The following is a 24,569-nucleotide window of genomic DNA, read 5'->3' as shown; positions in this document are numbered from 1 at the left end:
TTTTGCTGTGAAAGTCCAGAAATGTTTTGTGGACTTCGAAACTTCACCAGACTTTTCATCGGCATGGGGGCGAGTAGATAATGACTGAATCTTCATTTTTAGGTGAACTTTTCTTTATGGTTTGTAACATCAGACGTGGACTTTCTTGTAGAAGGGCTGAACTAATTTTGCCTGAAAATTAAACATGGATAAATGCAATTAGATAAAATGTTTGTGGCAAATGAAACCCAGAAATTTAAGAGTAATTTATGACTTTTAAGGCCTAATATTTATAAGACTGACTTGAAGACTTTTTAAGGCTTTTTAAGGAACTGCAGACAAGCCTGTGTGCAGCATTGGAATGGTGGATTTAGTAGCTGTTTCAACATAGATTCTGTGAGATTCACATGCCTCAATCACATGAGTAAAATACTTTAAGTATTTAAGTACAGATGTGTGAGAAAAAAACAATGTAAATTGTCTTAGTAGGTGTAACCACAAGTCAACAGAGCACCTTTAGTGTTCCTTGGCAAAGAAAGGTATCTTGATGATGGTGATTGTGAGTAGATATGATCTGATAAACCATTATTTCCTACCCAATACCTATACCTGAACTTTGTGTCGACTGATACCGTTTACCAACCCCATACCAATGTCTTAAAAAATGTATATATTATTATTGGCTACTTACGCAGTAACAAATCTCTTAAGTTGCATACATATTACAGCCCTTTAGGCTCTATCAGAGGCATCTAATCCTGGTGATCAGAATGACCCTTATTGGAGACCATTGTCACAATATATATAATATACTGATTTAAATAAAAATCACCTCCTAAACAAGAGGCCACAGGGCATTTATTGATTTTGTGCAACAATGGACACAACCATGTCACAATGTTACATTCACTTCGGCGAAATCTTAGTTACAGTGGTGACATTCTGTGGAATCAATTGATCAGCTCATTTCAGGAGTTGAGAACTACCTCAAGTTTCATTCAATACAACAGGAATGTGATTTCAAGGCATTAAGAGATCTTAAGAAAACACTGGGATGTCTTAGATATACCAGAGGTCCTCTTCTACCTAGAAAGTAATGAGGTACAATATTGGAAAAAAAAAAAAAAATGGCACACTACAAGTAGGCTATGCTTAACATAGCACCGATTACACTTGCCAAATGTGCAGCAACTATTGTCATACTTCCTTATTTCCACATACCTCTCTTTCTGCAAAACAGCGGAATTCATGCAAGGAAAGAGGATACAAGTACTTAACTTTGACCTGGACTAAAGGTGACAAATTCATTAAAAAACGTACATCATCAAAAGGTCAACTATTCAACTACATACATGTCATACATGTTTGTTATAGCTGGTCATGACCTGCATATTCAATGACACATCCAAAGAAGTAGTTTTTCAGACAGACGAATGTGACCACTGTCTATGTTCATCTCAACAGTAACAAGATATCAGATGACTCAGCTTGCCGTGTTTAGTATATAACGTTACTAAGAACCTTACAAGATGTCCAGTAATGACATCAAAGGAAGAAACCTTGGAACCATTTGATTGTCTTACATGCATTATTTCCCTTGAATCCCAGAACTAAATCCAGGTTTTAAAATGGTTGGCCTTGTCCCTTTGTACCACCTCCGGTCCACAATCCATGTTTGTTTCCTGATCAGTCTTTCTCCAATCACAGGATCTTTTCAGAGACATAAGCTGAACCTGAAGTATCCTTACATGTGTTGTATTGAGGCCATTTTATTTTCCACATGTTCCTGTTGATTTCATGTGGAGAAAAGTAATCAAAGTGACAGCGTTACAGGGTGGGATTACCTGAGTGTGCAATAGTTAGACCATCAAACAAATGTCTTTCTAGCAGTCAGTTTCAGAACAGTCACTTCTTGGTCTCGCTGCAGAAGCCACAAAAAAAGCAGCCGTCTGGGAATGAAGAGAGGATTATCTAGTGGTGGATGAATTTTCTTATGAGCAGGGAGGATCCTCAGACGGGGTCAGGGGGCTGCAGGGGGGCACTGTGCTCAAGGAGCGGAAGGCGAAGATGGACGGGTCGTAGGTGTATCTGGGCGGAGGGCGACTGCTGGTCAGATTCTGGGAACACAGAAAGAGAGAGACAAGAGGTCAGTGAGGTGGTGAGTGACAGGCCTGTCACACGTAGGTGTTTGGGTTAATCCAGCTTTCAAGCTTTATGGGTTTGGAAATGGCAAGGATTACCTGCTGCCTGCGAGTTATGGCATTATTGGTCAGTTACAGTATGTCACTTCATGTCAGTAGTGACAGCAGTTTCTCTAATCCTCAGTAATGTGGATATCAGGTGCATTTTTAGGCGCGAAGGCTCACGCTTCTTGGACGCTTGACCAACACAGGCTACACCCTCGCAAACACTCCCTTGCTGTACCTGATTGGAAGAACGCTACTCATGGGCTGTCTGCTCCAGGATTTTACACTGAACTAACATGGCTTTCAAGTTTTCTCTTACATTACGAAAACAGCTCACCCAAATGTGTTTCTGAAGACGTTTTAAGCAGAAATAAGCCATGCATTTTAAATCTGTCTTAATTTGAACTCAAACACAGCACTACCAGAATGGATTGCATGGCTGCTTATTTTAGTGTAATCAAACACAGCAGGATTATGCTGCCCACTGACAGCCAACATGGATTTGTATTCACAATGTAGCATTATCAGAGAAAAAATAAGACACATCCCTGTCGGTGGTGAGTTCACTGTGCCCTTTCAAATTTCAACAGTTCTTGCGCTGAGTAGCCCATCAGTGATAGTAAGTATAGTATAGGTAACATCACGAGAAGACACACTCTGTTGTAGTCTTCTCATGATGTAGCACTCAGTTCAGTTTGTCATTTGCGACAGTCATACATCCTTTTCGCCCTGGAGGCGTCTCCTGGAGGATCTCTGTTCATCCCAAATAAATTTTCTATAGTAAAAGACAACACTTATGCCATTATACAACATAACAATATTACAAATCAAAGGCAATATATAGTCTCATATTAGGATAACAATAAAATATTGATATATTGTCCTCCCCGACTGTGTAATAATACTGAAAACTAAACTAGCAGTGGTGGGAAAATTACTGTGCCTCGTTTGAACATTTTCAAACTGATCTTTTTCATTTACCCTGCAGGTTGTGTGACATAAATCCTTTTCCACTAACAGAGCCACCCCCCCTTCTGAGCAGAACCTCGCTTCTCGTGGCTCTACAAGCCCTCCGTCTAAAATTAGCCCTGGTCATTTTCCTCCCTACAGGAAACGACAGGAAATGACTTTGTTGTATTTGGCAGTGAGGCAGCACTTTCTCCAGAGCCTGCTGAGGGGGAGTGAGGTTTCTTAGAAGGTGGACTGAGAAAGATTAAGACCCTGAGACAGATTCACAGTAATTAAGAGCTGATCCCATAGGGAAAACTTGAGTGTGTGTTTATACGGAGAGCTGTATATTCTCACTTTCAACCATTACCGAACACCTCTCTGACAACCGAGATAGATGCAATCCTGTAAGAGACTGATTCCACTGAGATGCTGAGAAAGTGCCCACTGCTGCTGGAAAAGTACCCAGTGACATCAGTGCAAAATAAGGCCCCATTAACAGTGCATGTGAGACTACAGGTGTTGCTATGACTTCAGCCAACATCTTAAGGGATTCAGTACTGACAACTGAGCTACAGTAACAAGGCAACAATTCCCAACACCATTTAGAGTTGGTTTATCTACCAGTGTTAATATAAACAGGCAAAAATTGAGGGGTGGAAAAACAAATCGTAGCCCAAGAACAAGTTAAAGTAAACTTGATGGATGTTCAGTGTTGAGATGTTCTCCATATGGTAGCTGCGAGTCAGTCCAACTGTGGGGGAGAATCGTAGATCAGGATGGCTCCCTGTCCACGTTAGCCATCACCACAGAGTAGTCCTGTGGTCACATCTGCAGTATGACGGACATTAAGAGCCCAGAGGGGTCAAACAAAGTACAAGTCGCAAAAGTATAAAGCTCTATGTTGTGCAGAACGCTGAGCTAGTGAGATCTCAGTTGTCCTTGAGCTGAACAGGTAGTGATGTAAAATAACCAAGAGTCATACTTGAGTAAAAGTTAAGATATTGTGTTAAGATATTACTTTGGTAAAAGTAAAGGTCATTGTACAAATGGGACTTGATAAAAATCTTGTATATCTGATAGTAAATGTACCTTAGTATCAAAAGTAATTTTCTAGCCATTATTGTGTATCAAGAAATATCAAAAGTACAAGTAAAAGTAGATTACAAATATATTTACATGTATGTATAAAGTGCTTTAGGGAGAACGTATTTTTGTAGGCTAACCAGAAGTTAGCCATCCCCTGGTTCCCTCAACAAAAAGCGTATGGGACTTTTCAATTGGATTTTGGATTATTACAGAAAATCAGCTCTGAGGCAAACACAAGTTATGATACTTACAAGTTTTGTTCAAAAGATAATCTTCACAAATGAACCATTTTTATGATTTTTGATTATTGAATAAATGATAGAAAAAAACCTACAATATTTTCCTCCAAATGTAGTAGAGTAGAAGTAAAATGTAGCAGAAAATGGAAATACTACAGTAAAATGTTCAAGTACTGTACCTCAAAATTGTACCGAAGTGCAGTAGTTGAGTGAATGTACTTAGTTATATTCCATCGCTGTAACCACCTTTGACCAAAATGCTTCTTCCTAGAGATTTACTATTTACTATTGACTGTTTTAACTTGTCTGTCCATCATTCATTTAGGCTGCAATCTGCACATTTGAAAAGTTTCCACACTGGGAATTGGACCAGGGGTCCAAGTGTTCACAGGAGCCCTGAACTAGAGCCTATGAATGAGGTGCTTGTTACAAACATGTCTCATTAATAAAAACCAAAGGGGTATGCAGTACATTTTCCCTCAATGTAGTTTTCCCCTCCACTCTGCATATCTGCATCACTTCTCTTCACTCAATCAATCTTCATCTTCCTCTCCGCCCATTCATTATGGTGGCTGAAACCAGATGCCATCGCTCTTGCCTGCTGCAGCCTGGGAAGCTCTCATAGCCCCACTCTCCTATTCACCTCCAACCCCTAGAGGGGAAGGCCTCAGCAGCAGCAACACCGGCTGAATCTGTGTTTTCCTACTGCTTCCACATGACCCCCCCTCCTTAAAACACACACACACAACCACCACCACCGACCTACTCAACTCCTGTAACAACTCCCATGCTTGAATGCTTGAAACCAGTCTCAAAGCCGGGGCCCCATCCAGATACAGTGTCTTTTCTGGATCCCAGCCAGGAAACCAAGGGTTGACAGACAAAAAAAGGAAAGAAGGATAGAAAAAGAGAAAGAAAAGACAGAGAGATGGGGTGGATCACGGTGCGTAGTGGCACAAAGTGTAGACAGAGTCAACACAAGCCTCCAAATGGCTCATCAATCCAAAGACTCCCTGTGTACTCACTTCAAGAAAAAATCTATGAACTGGAACATACCCAGTGCCCACAGACGTCACTGACAGGGACAACAACACAACTGACGACGCCAGCGAGAACAGAGAATAATGAGCAATATCTCTATGTATCAGTGGAGCTAAACAGATAGCAGCCGGCCAGGCTATAAATGGAAAATGACTTCATCCCTGGAAATACACCACAAGGGAACTGCACAACACTCCACCTCCTCTTCCTCCTCCTCAGCTCCATCTCTCATCACCACTCACTTGTTCTTCCCTAAACCACTCTCAAAAATGATCCTCCTTTTTTTTCTTCTTTTTTTTTCTTTTTTTTTTTACATATTCGTACTGATGATACATACCTATATGGATGATTAGAGCAACCCAGGTGCTGCTACAGTTGGTGTAAGTGTGCATACATAAACAAGTGTGCGATAAGGTTCCATTGACACTATCCCACACAACGTGATAATAACGTCACTTTTCTCACCACACTGTGCATCCTTCTGGAGTACCCAGCTCTGTGCCAAGATGCCCAGGCTTGTTCCAGTCGACTGTCCAACACGCTGTAAAACAAAATCAGCCCATACACAGTTTCAGTGCCGAATTGGTGGATGATTTGTGAAGGGGCTGTGTTTGGGAAACCAATTTTACAGGAAGATTGGTTGGGACACCAACCTGGGAAAATACCTTTGTCTTTACAAAGGTATTGAGGTGAGGGAATGTGCCCGTTTAAGACCACTAATGAGACAAGTGGATAGCTCATTAAAAGGTTGTTGAGTGAGATCACGAGATCAAACAGACCTGATAAACAGAAAACAAAAAAAGAAAACAGCACATTTTTCTCCTTGTTTCTTTCTCCCAAGTATCATTGCAGTAAACAGTGTTTAGCTGAGTGCTGTTTGCAGAAGGAATCTGACAGCGATAACAGATTTTCAGACGTCTCAGGCACGTCTCTGTTTGGAAGCAGGGCATGGGAACAAACGCTGTTGCCAGATGCTGTCCCAGTATGCAGTTGGATGGACATCAAGGTGCTGGCGACAAGACAGGCCTGGCTGTTAACAGGGGCCGAGCAACCTTGCAACCTTATCACTGCTGTAATGGACACCCTGATCTAGACTGCCTATTATGGATCTACATTAAAGAGAAAGGTTGTGGATGCAAGTGTGTGTGTATATATAATTAAAAGCACTTGTATGAACAAGTTATCTTAATGACAGCCATAGACAACAGGGTTTTTAAACATACCATAAAAGGTTTGCATTCATCATGACTAAATACTGCAAGACGGTTTAGTTTATTTAATGTGGGAAACAAAGTTAAATAAAAATGAACTCACCCTGATCTTTATAGTCCGCGTCTTCCCTCCACAGTTCTTTTTCAGCAGCATCTTCTGTGGAGAACAAGAATTCAAAATGTCAGCTATGGAAGAGCATACAGTTCTCAACTCCATAAAAAAACCCTTCAGCTTAAGCTTTTATGCATGGCCATGACAATATAAACGGTGTAAAAGTTGCCTTTCTGTACAACTTCATTTTGTGTAAAACCAACTTTTCGTACTGTAAACCCAAAAAGTAACTGTATTGAAGTCATGCTTGAGTGGTCAGAATCTAATGGATTATATTGTACCTAGTTTGACTTTCATTTGGAGAAAGAAAAAAATGGGGTACTCCATAGAGAGGAATGGTGACATATAATATATTTGAATGTAATTTATATTTAACATATTTAATTTATGTTGATAAGATATGAAATACTGAGATTAAGTTGAGCTTGTTTGCTCGACGAGTGGGGTAAGTTTATGTTTTTTTTTTGTTTGTTTTGTCTACTGGTCTAGTTCTGCTTTGTTGTTAAGATTGTGGGTCTTTGTTTTGTTGATATGGATATTGTATATTGAGTAATATTAATAAAATCTGTCCAAGAAAAAATTAAGAAAGTTTATGTGCATGTGAATGTTAATTCTAATTGAGAATATACTCAATCTTTACATAAAAACAGCGAGGTTTGACGTGACAAGAACTGTGACTTGGCAGTCAATTAACATTGAATCAGGAGGATCAAGGAAGTGAGGCAGATCCAGCTGTCTCACGAAACTAAACAGTCGGTCAATGAAGCTTATGCAATATCCTGTCTCCCACTCCCCTTCATGTCCACGCAGCTCCACTATTCTCAAAAAAACTGTGGGGGTGGAGGGACCACACAATCATCGAATTGTCTCGAGTCGGGGAGGTAGCTTCTAAGGGGGAAGGGAGCACAGGGAAGAATGGAAACACAAGACTCCTGCTGTTGTGATGTGGGAGAGAGCTGGTGTGCACTTGCCCTCATGCTCACCTCCTGCAAGCCCTTATCTTATTTTATTTTTTTTTTTTATCAATGACACTACAGTCCATGTGGGTGCAAGCTGCTTAAACCGAAAACATGAATTTGGAAGTTGTATTTAATGCAGATACTGTATATTCTTCATACTGTGATATGTGATTAGTTTTGTACAATCTTCCCAAACTGGATCACTTTAAGATGGTTTAGCCAGTTTGTTTTACAAACTTTCAATGAGCCTACATTATATCAGAATTATCATGATACATAATTTTTTTCCTTCCTATCTTTTCATCCAACACATTTACCACTCCGACTGCAGCAGAATCATTCTAACCACCACCAACCCTCACCACCCTCCTCTTAAAACTGCACACACGTCCAACAGGTCGTGACTTGCAAACTTAGCTAACCATACACAAAGAGTCAGTTATCTGTATGATTGTTTTGGGGATGGAAGATTGTTTTTGAGAGGTTGATTTAAAATATTTTGTCAGAGTGTGATGGAAACACAAGACTCCTGGACCTGTCCTATCTATTCTGCTGTTTCAAAAAAAATAATTACCTTGTCGTGTTTAACAAATGTGTGTCTGATTATTTAGTCCTTTCAGATGTTGGAGCTGTTCAATGAAACATCAACACACCAGCTGAAATGCATTACTAGTAGAAATGCATTAGTAGTTACACAACTATAATCTTATCTTTCAAACATGAAGTGCCAAAAATACAACTGAGCATGATGTTCAATATGAGAGACAACTCATTGCAAGAGTTTTATGTCTCAGCCAGTTGATTTCATACTATAATTAAATGAATAGAAACCAATGGCCGTCTAGTATGTTGGAAATTTTTAAAAACAGTGTCTTGACTGGGAAACTGGTAAACTAGCAAATAGGTGGTGGAGTTACACCATTTGTGTCTAGGGGTCTCACATAATTTTCAAATTACCAGAATCTGCCACCAGAATCTGCCACACAAACTGTTGCTCTTAATGAAAATCAGGCTAACATACAATAGCGCTACTACATCCGAGCAACTGGACATGGATTCGCATGCATGAGGGACACTACAGGAAAACAAGCCACTGACCTGTTTACCCTGCCTTTACAGGTGAATTCTGTAGACCTGAATAAACCTTGGCCCAGTATTTACATGTTTTGGTGTGTAAATGATTACCAAAAGTTTTGGATTTGGTTCAGTAGATCCTATCAGCTGGCAGCTGTGACACATCCGTTGAAGTTATGTACACTAAAAGTGCTTGTTTATGCCAGTGACAGGCTGGGGTTGTTTCGCTCTGAAATCTCATGTAATGAGTTGTTGCAGTTGTTGCCTCATCTAGATTCTCAAAATCAGTTAAATATTTAGCCATGAATTAATAATACATTAACAAATAAATAAACTCTTGCTGGCAGTTCCTCTAGGTCAACTCCAAACTCTTCTCTCCAACTATGATTCACATTTCCACCGCTATTTTCCTGCAAGAAACTGACCTCTCACGAGATTTCAGAGCGAGACTTCTCCTTGAGTGAGACTCCTATTTTCTGTAGGAATCATTTCTGTAATGTTGTCTGAAACTTTTGGTTTGTATGAATCATTTGCACACCACAACATATAAATATATACATATATAAAACATATATAAAATTATGAGATAAATAAATGTGTGACTAAGTTTATGCTGGTCACATTGTGGCACGCTAGCCTTTCTTGCCAATGACTGGCCTTTGATGGTCCTGGATCAGTAATGTCCTAAGAGGAGTTTGAGAACTACAATAGGATGTTTCCCAACATAAAAGGGAATAATTAAATCTGAGAATTATTTCTCTCCTTGTTAGTTGGCACATGGAGATATTGTGCAACAATTTCACTTTGCTCACAGGTTTTTACTCCCCCAGGTCTCTTAACTAATTCATATATAATACAACAAAATACTTCTCATAGGGAAGGAAGTGATTAAACTAATGGGAGTCTGTTGTCTAACATGAAAGATGTTCGACAATCCAACCAATGCATCTCTACTTTCCACACAGAACACAGAACTCTGTAAAATTGATTCTTTTGAAGGAACTAGCACAGTCATCTTTCCTTCTTAGGTTTAAACTCCAGAACAGCACGTGTGAAAGATCTGACATGGTGACCGTGGTGGGGTTGAGGCAGACGTAAATGGAAGTTGTCCAGCTAAGGGGTTAATGGGAGACTGGAGCTGTGTCTGCTAGCTACCTCCGTAGGCCCCCTATTGTATTCCCTGCAGCACCTCCCATTCCACTTGACTGAGTGCGCACACACACTCTCACACATACAGACACACTCACACTGTGACAACAGACACACACTGATACAGCAACAAACTCACAGACAGGAGGATGTGCACATACAGACACAAAAAGACAGGCAGGATGATAGACGCGTACCCCAGCTTCTCACACACACACACACACACACACACACACCCACTCTTCCTCTTTTTTTCTCTTCACCCCTCTCATTGCTGCCCGCTGTCTCTCATCATCTGTTCTTTCCCTCTAAAAGCCCCATGGACATATGGACCCCTGAAACCTGCAGTTTCTCTCTCTGCAAACGCACACACACACTAACACACACGCACACACCCTTTCCCATCCACGCTGTGGGCCAACAAGTCTATTGGATTTTAATGATTAGTGGACCAGCTTCTCCATGACTCATTAGTGGCTGTCGTTTTTCTGTTGTTTATTTAATCCTCTCCTTCTGCCTCCACCCCTCCATCGTTTCCCCTCGCTTGCCAGCCTTTGTGAGAAACGAGGGCGGACATCTGCCGTCCGTGCCTCTCTCTCCTTCATCCCACTCCAGCCAGACCACCGTGGAGCCGAGCGTCCGGCTATGGAAAGGGAAGACTTTGTTTGCTTGTGTGAGCGTGCACGTTAGTGTGGATGTGTGTGTGTGTGTGTGTAGGGTAGCCAGTTAGACTGCAGGGACGTAATTGTATTTTTGGACCAAATCCTCAACCCGACATAACTGTTGGAGCTGTTCAAGGGGGTAATCGACGGTTTATCTGCTGTTTGGTACTTTTAATATATTTTATGGAATACAAACATACAATGGAAAGTTATCTCATCACATGCAACAACTGTATTGAGATTGCTAAGAAATATACTTCAGCTAAAGGTGAAATGGGTTTTAGACATAAAAACATTTAAGTATTTGGGCCAGGAAAAAAATGGTTAAGAGGAAGACATCACCATACCACCACCAGTTTCCAAAATTAAGGTGTTTCCAAGATAAACAACTTAATATTGCCCTGAGAACTTGACTATGGTCTATTTTTTACAGTGGGTAAGGTAACTATGTGCAGTCACTGTATGTAAGTACTGTACCTTCGTACAATTTTGAGGTACTTGTATCTACTTGAGTAGTTTCTTTTTATGCTACTTTATATTCCACTACAATTCAGACAGAATTATTGTACTTCTTACTAAACGGCATTTATTGAACAGCTATATTACTTTACAAATAAGATTACTTTACATTAATTAATCAATAAAAAATAATCCAAAAATATAAAAGTATAAACAGTTTACCATTTTTCTTTTTTTACAGTCTTTTTTTACATAATATTATGGATAATATTCATAATTATGAACATAATTATGAATATTATCCATAATATTATTCTATTTCTGCCAATAGATCCTCCACACTGGCTCTTTAATAGTGTTAAGTTAATAATATGTAAATGATAGAAAAGGCTAAATTTATTGAGCCAAGCTAGTTGCCACTACATAGGCAGTGTTCAGTACAAACTATTACATTGTCAGATATCTTAGTGCTGTTAAAATAAGTTTTATTAACTTTAGCTTTGACTACTAACCTGTTGCATTTTCTCCAGGTCCAGACTGGGCCTCCCGGGCTCCCCACCAAAACTGTGCCGATACTTTCTGTAAGGTGCTGACTGGTCAAAGTGGGTCAAAATGATGGGCCGTGCAACTGGCTGCACCACCTGCAGCTGAAAGCGCATGGGGGGAGGCTTGAGGCTACGTGGTGGACTGGAGCTGAAGAGTACAGGGCTGGGGGAGGCAGCCAGGCAAGTGCCCGACTCGACCAGCGGCCTGGCGGAGGCAGCCGGTGACCCGCAGCCACATAGGTCCCGCACCTCCTCATCACTGGAGGCGCTACTGTGGTGATCAATGTGGCGCTGGGGAAGTGCAGACACCCACTTCCTGTTGTCGCCGCAGCTGATACGCTCAAGCTCTTCCTCTGAGGAATGGCGATCCAGATTGGCATCTAAAAGGAGCCGTAGGCGACGTAATCGGGCTGGAGAGAGCGGGCCCTGGTTGTGCTGCTGGCTGGTGGCCAAGGGGGTGAGGGCACAATTCCTCCGTCTCTCTGGAGGAGTCAATAAACAGGAAATCAAGTCAAAGGAGAAGATGTAGACATAATGAGCGCAAATGCCTATTGACAAGCATTTTATCTGTTGACGTGAAAGAACTTATTATATTGTGTGATAAGTGATGGCGAAGACCATCATCTATTTACAAGAAAAACAGTACCTCTGTCAATCTGTGCAAGCTCCTGGTTCTCCCCCTCTGAGTCATCACTCTCCCCTCCCTCTCCACTGCCATGGTAGGAAATCTAGAAAAAGGATTGACATTGAAACTATACTGTAGGTCAAGCATGCCAGATGGTAACAACTAAAACATTTAACCCTTACATTAGGGCTGAACGACTTGCAAAAAAAATATCGCGATTGCGATATGAGTCACAATTTTAGTGGGAATGGTAAATTGCATTTTATTTCTGTGCCCAACAAGGATGTTTCCTCATCTCTGGAGAATATGATTTGTAGGCCGGGCACCTCTGTAGCACAACATTTCATTTCTAATTGTATGTTGGATATTTCACTTGTCCATATTGCGATTTCAATAGTATTTTGATTCAGTTATGCCTTACAGTTAAGAATGTTCTAAAAATATTCTCCTTTTGTCTTTTTTACGTTTTTTTAAAAAGCAAACTTAAATGATTTATGCCATAACAGGGTTAACCAATCCCTTATTCAGAACTCTGTATAATTTTGCAGTTTTCCTAGTTAGCCACAAAAACAGACTACTAACCAGCAACGCAGACATAACCCATTATTGGCTTTCTACTGGAAAAATTGTCTGAATTTTTCTACAACCAATTTTGGCATGGTCATTTCTACAGTTGCTTCAAATACAGTATGGATGGCAGGACTAGGTGAGTCACAGCCCTGTCTAAATTAAGTTCAGGCTACGTTCTGTTCCCACAACCTGAATCACTCTGTCTCTTTAAAATCAATTCCTCGTCTACACCAGTAGCAACAATACAGATACCCTGCAGACTGCAACGCTAAGAGTTGAGTAATGCGCCTCACACTCAGTAATTACCACTCCGAGGCCTCGCTGAGCAGCTGCCATCTGTGCTTGTGCGAGTGTGTGTGTGTGTGTGTGTGTGTGTATGCTTACACACATGGATCCACACAAACATACAGTGTCCTCCCTTCTACTCTCTAAAACACACACACACACATACACACATGCACGCACACACCTCCTCTTCTCTTGAGCTCTTCAAAAAGAGGAAAAAAGGAAAAAGGAGCCAGGGCCTCTGAGTCCAATAAGAGAAGACACTAAGACAGTATTCAATTCATGTTAAGTGTGAATTCCAATATATAATTTCACAGACTGTGTTCACTGTGTATTTTGGTGAAATAAATGTTAAAAGGCTACTTCGCAAGTGAAGTTCACAAAGCAATTACATTTCCACTGTAGCTCGGATATGGAGTTCCCCAGAATGTCCAAAGATTTTACTGAATATTTTCATACTGTATGTACCATACTTAAATACAGATATTCAGCACAGGTAGGTTTTATGAATTCTAACTTAGGTTGTCAAAAGTATCAATACTTTGCACCCAAGGCTGCACAGATATTTTTTAGACATTATTACAAATGTGTTGGTATGTGTTTACTGACTTTTTTTGTACCAGCACTGTTGTTAATAAATTAAAAAAATATATATATATTCTATTGTGTGCCCAAGACTTTGTTGTTGTTGTATTGAAAAAGGTATCGAGTATTGTTTTTTCATACTAGTAATGTATTCAACTTATTTGAAACTCCAGAACATCTGCCGTACTTTGGCATGACTTCTCACATCGTAATGAATATACAGTACCAAAAAAGGCTAAACAAAACACTGGAAATAGTCTGGCCTGAATATTACATTTGAGGGTACTAAATAGCACAGTAAAGGATATACAGTACATGTAGGCTAATGTTTCGGGGATAAGCTCACAGTACTGACACTGTTGTTGAAGATATTAGGATAGAAGTGCAGCCTTGTTGCTTTTCAGTGCTGTGGGACAGATTGTCAATGAACAGGCCCAGAGCCAGTGTACAAGACAAAAAGAAATCTGCTCTCGAGGAGTCTTAAGTTAAACAGCATAACTTCATGAACTCCATAGGAAAATTACACAGAGGAATAACTGTGAGAAGGAAATGTATTCTGGCAAGTAGCCGACTTGGGGCTTCAGCTTCACCGTACACACTCCAGTGAATTATTGTTGGGCAGCCTTCACGAAACAGCTGAAATCCTATTAAACGTTGCTGCAGGACACTGACAATGAAATGATGCTGCTGGTTCATACACATAATGTCTTAATTGTACTCAGAAGAGGCATGAGATTTAGTTTAGTCTGAGACACTCAAATCCGCATTCGTGCTCAGTGAGATCATCAGGATGATTATTTTTTACAGATATATAAAATGACAGACTTTGATTTCTGTTCTTCTTCTGACTTCATCGCTGAAGTTTCGCCACAGAGCAATCATTGTCTGTGCAACTAGAGGAAAATATAGAGAGGCGAAGTCCCTCCTCTTTTTGAATTGTGCTGTGAATTACACATGTAATGTTTGTCACTTTAAAAAGTACATTTGGATTTAAAGAAAGTCGCTGTTCTCATAAATATAGTAAAAAAACATTGAACTACATCATCACCAACATGGCCATCACCTTGGCACAGAAAAAGTATGAAAAAAGTCGAAAATGACGAGTCTGACCATATTGAAACTATGCAAAGGAAGAGTTAGTCAGTTTTGTGAGCTACCTAATATGGCTGGCTCACAGATTTATATAATAGAACTAGATAGTGAAAACAAAGATCGCACCTATTCAGTCCAATGAAAATTGAAAAAGTTTTGAGAAATGGAGTTTTCTAGCTTCGAGGTTTACTTCCTGGTTACACAGCCGACTGAGTATGCGCAGTAGAGTTTCGTGTTCCCGGTCTGCAAAATAGACTTTACATTGTGATGATTTGACTGAGTTTTTAATCACTTTTCTAGGCTTGAGAAAAGTTTTACAAATATAAAACCTCCATGGGTCAAAAATTAATAATAGAAAGAGTCAGAATTGGCTTTGTTTGCAGTTCCAGGTGACTTCTCAACAGCTTTACAGACCTCTCTTTTATAAAGGTGCTCTATTGGGAAAATGCCTTTTGAGCCACAGGGGAATTCTAGCCACTGGGCAACACTAGAAGCAAGGTTGAGCTGCACCTCCGTATCCATGTCTGAAATACATTTATTGACTGGCTTTACAGAGTTAGGGATTTTGGTGAGTGGTCAGCGAGACAACATCACTTACACAACCTATTGTGTGTGTAGTCTGTCTAATTACGTATTTTCACAGTCAACCGTCTTATGACAAACTGCAACTCTCTTAAGTAGAAAAATCATCATTTGAATGGACAAACATCATATGTGAATTCATGGCACAATTCAAACACTATCATTATTTGTCTCTCACTTGTGACGACTGTACGGTGTTGGGTAACATTACTTTAAAAGTAACTAATTACGTAGCAAGATTACTGCCATTAAAAAGTTACACAAAAAAACGTGTTACATTACTGCGTTATCTACTGAGAAAAGTAACATGTTAGAGTACTTTAGTGTTACCAAAAACCCTAACCCTTTGCGACTTTGCGGATGTTGGTTATATTTTCCAGACGGCGTGTAGCCAACTGTACATGTACCTTTGAATGTATTGACTCTACCATAATTTGGTAGCCTTCTTTTTGGCCCACAATTGGTAACTCCAATGATAGACGCAATATAACATTTACAGCTCTTTATTTAATCTGACAGCGAAATGGGCAGAGGCATACAGTATTAGGCACAGCTGTTTCAATGAAAACAATCCAACAAGCATTTCTTGTCCTTTTTGCCCAAAAATGCAGAACAATGGGAATTCCACAAAGTTAATGCTGTCTTCTCTGCCATCTCGCTACACTGAATAAGCTAGCTACGCATGCGCACTGACACAACTGTAGGTTTACCTTCAGCTGGCACATAGCCACCTGCTAAGCAGCAAGAGAGAAACAGAAACAGTGCAAATCAGGTACAAATGCTTCAGGTATTTTCTTTTGTTTTCGTGGCAACAAAAGCAAAGGAAAAGACAGTAAGTAACGATTACTTTTATGAAAAAGTAACTACGGATTACTTGAATTGCAGACCTAAGGCATTGCTTTACTCATTACAACAAAAAAGCTATCTGAGTACAGGGATTGCTTTGGAAAGCTTTAGCCCCAAGACTGCTACTCTACATATTTTTCTGATATAAGGTCCCATGGTGGTGCACCAGAAGGAAAGGGACTGTGCTTCTGTATAAGCTGATAGTAATGATTTCCTTTCCTTTCCCAGAGGGAGCACCTCAGAGGTTTTTCTTGATCAGAGTACAACAGAAATGTGTACCACTTGTAATTCATGGACTGATGTCTAATGTACAAGACTTGTTCATGTGTTTCAGGCACTGTCACAATATGCTGTAAAAACTGTGTGTCTTAGATAAACACATACTCACAAACATATAGGGATCTATCTGATCTTAAGTTTCAGACTGACGCAGTTGTCATTTTCATGCCCAGCGCCCACGTTGTGTAAATAGCAAATGCACTTGCACCCACCTGTGCGCCCCTGGCCATGTTGGTCATATTTTTGAGGTGTGGTCAGGCGCACTGATGGCTTATAGTTATAAACTCTCCAAAGGTAACGAGTCAGGAGTTTTAAATAATCAATGAAGTTTATCAGCTGTTCCTTGTGTGCAAATGAACATGTTAATGTAGAGATACTATATATCGTTTCCGTGGGAGGATCGCTGCAGGTAATGTCATTAATATTTTCCTTATTGAGGACGTATCTCCCCTCTCATCCCACCCATTATTCATCATGATAATACTTTTTATGACCCGTCCCGCCTGATCCACCGACTGGGAATTGCACACACAGTGGGACGGGCAGCAGCGCTCCTCCTCCTCCTCAGTTAAATATCAGTTTATTTCTTATATACTGTCAAACAGAGTTGTTGATGGGACAGATGATTGTGAGATGGTGGGGCAGAGGGTCCAGCAGCCGAGGATTACATCCTTTTCAGCTCAGCAAAGACAAGTGCCACTGGTTAATATGTGCCAGGCCCTGGCACACCTCGCTCTTGGGAATGGGAGACAACACTCTGATTGGTTTGATTTATGTTCTGCCCAAAACACACCCATGACTAATTCAGAGTCTAAATACCACCTCTTTGCACCATGCAACTCACTTTGCACCCAGATTATCCACCGTTTAACTAGCAAAATGGACTTGGACACGCCCTAAACACACTAGCACGCTGCGCTTTAGACCATGTGCTATAAACCGTCTAAATAGGGCCCATAGTGCGTTAAACCATGACACACAATTTTTGTATGTTTTAGCAGCTGACACAACAGCCTTCCACTATCAGTGACCGCCTTACTTCACTGACAGACAGATACACTGTTAGCCACAACCTGAATAGTTAGTACACTATGTTAGAAATTACTATACATAGCAGGTCCTATCAAAACACCATCACAGCTCAGCATAAAAAATACAACCAACTAAGACATGTATAAGTGTTTGAATAAGTTTCATTCCTAGTTCTGTTTCAGACCCTCTGTTTCAGTCAAGCAAACTTGTTATCTGACATCAGAATGAAAGAAATTGTTCTTCATGTGTATTTCATGCAGTGTGTGTGTGTGTGTGTGTGTGTGTGTGTGTGTGTGTGTGTGTGTTTATGGGTGAGTGAGATACAGAGAGAGAGAGAGAGAGAAAGAGAGAGAGAGAACTTTGCATGTGTTTTTCAGTGAACCACATCTGATACGGTTATTTTGGCGTAGCTACCTACAAAAAATTGCAGACTTTGCCTAACTGACTTTCAGTTTATGGTTAGACAGAACAGGAACATCAGGGTTTCACCATCATACTCTAATGTAGCACCATCATTCCAGCTCTAAAGTTTGGTGTTAAGTTGATGCTTTGTTCTATTTCAACTTAATATACACAAAATATACTGCTACTGAAAAGTAAATACAGCAGCTGGATGTGAAAGTGCTTGATGTATTTGATGACAATGTCCTTATGAAACGTTATACTATAGAAGAAACATGTCCTCTTGTTATATTTCTTGTCACTTCCAGTTCTTTTTTTTCAGCTGCTGTGTAATACCATGGTTAAGCCTGGATTGCTCCACTCCAACCTGGACAGGCTGCCCCATACTATAATCCCTGCAGCTAAGCATCGATGCTGCCTTTCCACAATTTTTCCAGAACATTTACTGTAAGATGGCCCCACACAAGACAATCAGTATTTCTGCAACAAGTCAGTGCAACAGAACTATATGAACTCTGAAGACACATGAAGTAAGGCAACATATTTATGTTGCAAGATAAGGAACAACATGCTATGGAGAAACACATAATGTATACATGATGCATCCCAATGAGATGTTCAATCAGGACCACCCACAGTCACACCCTTCCCCACACACTTATTAGTCATTAGCACTGCATTAACAGTGAAAACATGCTGTGGTAAAGGAGATGTGTTGAGCTGAAAACAAGTGTGAAATTGACATTTAAAAAGCTAAATGACCCTCTACTGCCGCTTCCACATTAGTGTACTAGAAGTATCTCTGTAATAGCTTGTAAAAGAATAACTTCTGTGACTATGTTATTCAAATGTTCTCTAATATTCTTATTCAATCAATTTTGGCTCCACTGCTACTTTGCATGACTAAATTATGTTTGAGGATGTGGGCCTGCAGTGCACAAGACTAGCCTGGAGGATATTTCCTGCTTTTATCACTATTGCAGCTTGTTCATAGTTGTCCAGTGTTCCCAGTTTTGCAGTACTAAGGAACTCTATTTAGAGTTCTGAGACATGACCCACAAATTGTACAGTACATTTATGTTTAGAATCTTCAAAATTTATGTGCTACTCATATATGATGCGATGTGATACAGGATTCAGTCTTTAACATTTCTGCACATTTATGCGTGCATTAAAGAACATCAACTGCAATACGATTTGCTGTGCTTGACCCTCATAGAAAATTCTCCAAAAAGACGTATAAAAAGTGAAAGGAAGACTAAATGACATGCTAATTCTTACAATTTAGCAGGTTTACATGAATTTATAGATTTTCTCCATTGTGCAACATAAAGACTGCAGTGTGGTCTCCACCGCCTCACAATTTACAGACTGCAAAGTAAAATTAACATTTTTAAAATCTGTTTTATAGTCATCATATAATTATTCCAGTAATTTCAGACTACTTGATATAATTCAGGGTGCTGAGACACATAAGCAAGGTGAAAGTGAGATTGCATGAATGAAGCATAATAAAACTGCTTTTGTGCGAACGTGCGAAGACAGACAAAGAGTTGTGTGTTTGTGTGTCAAGAACAGTTGAATGAAATCCTTGTCAGTGCCTTGCATCACTGAGCAGCTTGCTAAGCTGGATCAATGGCAATGTCATAGCGTACACACACACACCACCCAGTTCACACACATATCAGCTTTGCTGTGTCCTTCGACACTGACATGGACATTGTCACACTCCATTCCCCCTCTCCTGAAAACACACAACACAGAGAGGGTCAGAGATGGTTGATTCACTTTGCCTCACACTCCAGTGGATCTTCCTTGTAGTGTAGTGTACAGTAAGTAGTCTTGATTAGTGTAAGCTCCTGGGATATGTACCGTAACAGGGCCTAAGAGACATTTAGCCTCTTTTCAACTATCCTGAAATGGCCATTCAGCCCTCAGTCAGCGAGCACTGCAACAGCCTTAAACTCAAATGTTATCTCAATAACTTGTAATACAGATAAGCCCCAAAGGGGAAATTCATGTGACATGAAATAATTATGCTGTAACAATTCCTCCAACTAAATCCAGCAGAACCAGAGAGAGAAATCTGCTTTATTCATCTTCATTAAAAACAATGGATGTCAATTGTTAGCCATGATGAAAACACCTGGGCCAGACGCTTAGAACACTATGCAACCCAGCCTTGGTTTGCTGACATTCACAAGAACAGCAAAACTGCGAAACCACCAAACTATAAAGAACTAAACCTGTATGTTTTCACTAATGTGAGCCTTTTAACGAGATAACAACACTGATGGTTAACTTTTACAGGACAAACCAACGATATGACACATGAATATGTGTTTACTCATCATGAATCAAACTGCTAATCCTGTAAAACAGTTGCAAAATATCTTTTGTGAATGTAAGTCTGAGAAAATAGCCCTGATGATGTCATATATACAGGACTACAGATATATGAACAAGCCTGCATGAGAAACTGAAGGGCTGGAGTTTGAAAGACATGGGTATTTATGATTTTGGGAGTCTCTAACAAAAATCTTCTGTTGAGTTGAATTATAGGAAATGTGGCATCCAGCATTTGTGGAGCATCACCCATATTGGAGACTTGAAGTTTGTTTATCTCTGCCCCTGCTGCATTAGTTTGGAGCATTGCTGTTTTTGTGTGTCTCTGACAAGTTCTCCAGCTTTGTGGATGTTAACTGCTAAATCTCTGGATTAGGCCTTTAAAGCATAGTTCCATTTTAGTACAAATTGTGTCTTAAAGTCATAGCTTTGGCCATCATTTCTATCAGTAATAATAACTTTGATCTCAGCAAAGGAACTGGCGAGATTTGGGAATGCGGCGCATACATCTTTCCAAGAAAAAGACGAGCAGTCAGACAATCAGTCAGGTTGTTAACAAACCCACAGTTAGGCCAAATTTCTCTGGCACAAAGAACAAAGGCATGTGCTATTGTGTTCATATTTCTGAATTAACAATCAGTGTTGTTTACAGTGGGAATTTCCTTGTAAATATAGCGCATTCATGTGGGGTAAGAATAATCCGCAAAATGAGTTCCCAATAGGGCTGCCACTATCATTTTCACAATTAAACAAATAAATAATAAAGTCTATTTTACTGCCATAAATAACAAAGAAAAGCAAATTCTTACAATAAACCAGCAAATGTGTTTCATTTTTGCTTGAAAAACTGACTGAAATGATTAATTAATTGAATAATAAAATACTTTTTTTGACCAACTAATCATTGAATTGACTTAGTTGCAGCTCTAGTTCCCGACTGGGAAATTTCACGTGAAAGCTGCGTCAAGTTGAAACAACAACTTGAAAGCTGTCTATACACAGACACATAGCAGACGTAAGCAAGTTTGGTTGGTGGTAAGAAACTTTTTATTAATTCCCATTTGCTCACATGTAATTTGTAAAACCTGACAGATACTCGATATTTGGGCTGATGCCAAATCCTGATATCAGCGAGTAAGAAATTCTGATATATTGGACAATATTCACATCAGTCAAAATTGATTTTCAAACACTTGTGACAAAGATGTGTAATGCAGGCAGGGATATTTTACAGTTTATTGTCTAAAATGACATCTGTTCACTTAAACTTCAAAAGCGTCAGTGGAAATTTAGCAATTGTGAATTACATCTCTTTTTATGCATTATATGTGCCAAAACAGATATGTCTGTGATAGGCCAACATCTGCTGATAATATTGGCCAACTGTTGTATTGGTTGGTGTATAATAATGTGTATTATGTATTAGGTTGTAGCCATTAGTTTCTGTCCATGTAGAGCGACCTAGATTAGTTAAAATAGCGTTAAGCCTTATAACAACTCAGGTAAAGCAATATATTAGCAGTTTAAGGGAGTGTACTGGTGCAGCAACAAGTCTGGTACAAAATCACTTTGTAATATTAAAGCTTCAACTTTCAAACAGCTATCTGTTAATGCTCTGAGCAATAAAATACAAGATATCTTCTTTGAAGCATGTAATAGCTCACAAACACACTTAAGTCGGAAGAACAACTTCCCAACTTGGAAAATGGGACCTCAGATAGTTAGTGTAAGTTTCAGTTTTAAAGATATGAAGCTTAGCTAAAAGAAATCATGTGTATCAGGCTAGAACGTAAGCAACAGGCCTACTCACAATTCATTTTTCCTATCTCATTAACCACTTTCAGCAGATGGGCCCGTACCACTGAGCAGAGAAGCAAAAACAAACAAAAGTAGACAACAGGGATGGCACACTTTCCGCCTGTGTTCTCAGCCAGGCCTTTGAACAGGGGCACTTTGGCACAAAATGGCTGCCATGCGACTATACAGTTGGTTGCCGCACAATACTGTTGTGGATGGAGCAAGTTAGTGACCCATGCAGGATACAATTCACCCATCTCCTCACCAAAAAAGAGGCATTATGCAAACTGAGCAGGCAGTAACAATGGAGGAGCACTTCCATGGACTCTGTTGTGGAAAATTAGAGGGTAAAGAGGTAGATGTGGGGACAATAATAGCTCCCAACAATAAGGGTTTTTACTGAAATGTTTGTTTTTTTTCTTGTCTGATCTAAATGAGCTACCACTGGCACACAGCTTTTTCCACCAGGGGACTATAGTCTTCCTCTCTGTAGTTGAAACATGTGGACTAGTTTCACAGCTATGAATGTAACTCAATATCAGATCATCCTCTCTTACACTTAAGACTACTATGTGTGTGGACTTGATTTAGTCTCCCAAATGGCAAACATTTGACCTTATGAGTCAACGTGCGTCCATGTGAGAGAGAGACCGTTGTTATTGACATGCCACATGTTTGCTGATGTGTTTGTGTAGCAGTGTGGATCTCCGGTTCCTTCTTGTAAACATCTGGCTTGCTCCTGTAAAGCCATGAAGAGTAAAATTCCTTCTAACGTGGTAATGAATGGGTTGAGGTGCTTAGAAGGCAGAAAATACAAACAACACAGACTGATATCAGAACACACAGGCTGGTAATTTCCACAGGGGAGCTGTGCAGTTGGTCTCATGGTGTATGACTGTGTGTATGAGTGTGTGTGTGAAAGAGAAAGAGAAAGGGAGAGAGTGTTAATGAACTCAGTATAACCCCGTTGAACCAAGGTTACAGCAGGCTGAGAGCCCATAGTGTTAAAGCTGCGTTGTCAACTGGCCTGCAAGTGAACAAGTCACAAGACAAAAGTAAAGCCACGCTGTTCACACATTTCTTCTTCTTCTAATGTAGGATACTGTGTATTTAAGTGCAGTGAGTGCTGACAACGACGACATGTGTTTAGATAAAGCCTAAAATAATGTGTAATAGCATTACAATACCAAGTTAAGTCAGTCAAACTTACCTTCAGGTGGAAAGGATGTATCTCATTTAGTGAATGTCTTCTTAGCTTCTTCGTCAGCGTCTTTAGCATTTTTGCCTGAGTAGCTTATGGCTTATCACCTACAATTACGTCTTTATTACTATGTCTTATGTGACGTTCACCGCAACTTCATTAATCAGCTAACACGAGCGACTTTACACATTTAAAGGAAGGCACGCGACACTATCAGTTGACTGCAAACCGCCAGCCACAATTACAAACGGCAGCGTTCGCAGCTGTCCTCTCTAGCTTCAGGTTAGCTGGTGTCAAAAAACAATAATACACCGACATTCGTTAAACTGCGTAGATGTGGCTTGTTTTCAGAGGCTGCAACGTAGCAAACTTGAGTTCATCACAGTCTCTGTTGTTGTGGAAAGTCTTTTTCTTTTCGTCGGGCGGCTCTGAAAGATGGCTCACTCGCCGCAGCCCCGGCTAACTTGCAGAGCTTAATTCAAAGATGTTTGGGAAAATTAAAAAAAAACAATATCAACTTGTTCGCATTCAGACATGCACACACGCACACTCACACACATACACACAAGCAAATGCATACCAGTTACACGAACACACGGAGGGCTCCACCAGCCTCAGCGTACTGCCCGCTGATTGGCTGCGCTGCTGAGTGATGTCATATTTCTCTCTGGAGGAGGAGGGCTGAGAGTTAAAGCCACATTATCTTGTCTGCTTCCTCTTTTTTCGTCAGGATAATCATTTATATGAACTAGAGACACGTCTGTCTTTAGCAGAACATAGGACTTGATGTACCGGCCGCTGCTTCTGCCTCAGTATAAACTTACTTTAATTAAACTTTCTAATAAGGTAGTAGAAATAGTTTCCCATCTACTTGTGTTAAAGTTGTTGGTGTAGTTAATAACATAAATGATTGCTACATGCAGATAATTCAGAGTTATCATCCCAATAAGTGAAGACATGAAGGTGACTGTTATAACTGGATTTCATTCTTTCTTTCCCTGAGGGTAAAGTGTTGACAGCTAGACAGACATGTGACTCAAGTCATTTGGTCCAAGTCTCAAGTCATTTCTTTCTTGGGCAAGTCAAGTCAATTAATTGAATCAGTATTATAATTATTGATATTCAATAAAATAAACGTAATCAGAGCAAATAACTTCATAAAATGTCTTTATTTCTTCGCAATCCAACAAATATTCCCTCCACATTGAAACAGGAATATACTGTCAGCCAGACTAAAAGAAACCTTGCAAAACTAAACTGAAAACATAAAACAA

General features: G+C 39.9%; 1 protein-coding gene across 1 annotated transcript; it reads right to left on the bottom strand.

Moving 5' to 3' along the window:
* Positions 1-815: 815 nt before the first annotated feature.
* On the bottom strand, positions 816-23,882 carry LOC311273709 (uncharacterized protein). The gene is made up of 5 exons (XM_084380917.1): positions 23,305-23,882; positions 12,300-12,381; positions 11,621-12,135; positions 6,797-6,850; positions 816-2,096 (listed from the first exon to the last, which is right to left on the bottom strand). Exons 1-5 carry the CDS (start codon positions 23,371-23,373, stop codon positions 1,971-1,973), a joined length of 846 nt encoding a protein of 281 aa, XP_084237043.1. The 5' UTR covers positions 23,374-23,882; the 3' UTR covers positions 816-1,970.
* Between the last annotated feature and the right edge of the window lie 687 nt (positions 23,883-24,569).

This window comes from Pagrus pagrus (assembly GCF_965226575.1).
Source record: "Pagrus pagrus genome assembly, chromosome: 18".
Classification (NCBI taxonomy): Eukaryota; Metazoa; Chordata; class Actinopteri; order Spariformes; family Sparidae; genus Pagrus; species Pagrus pagrus.
This window is presented reverse-complemented; position numbering and strand designations above follow the sequence as displayed.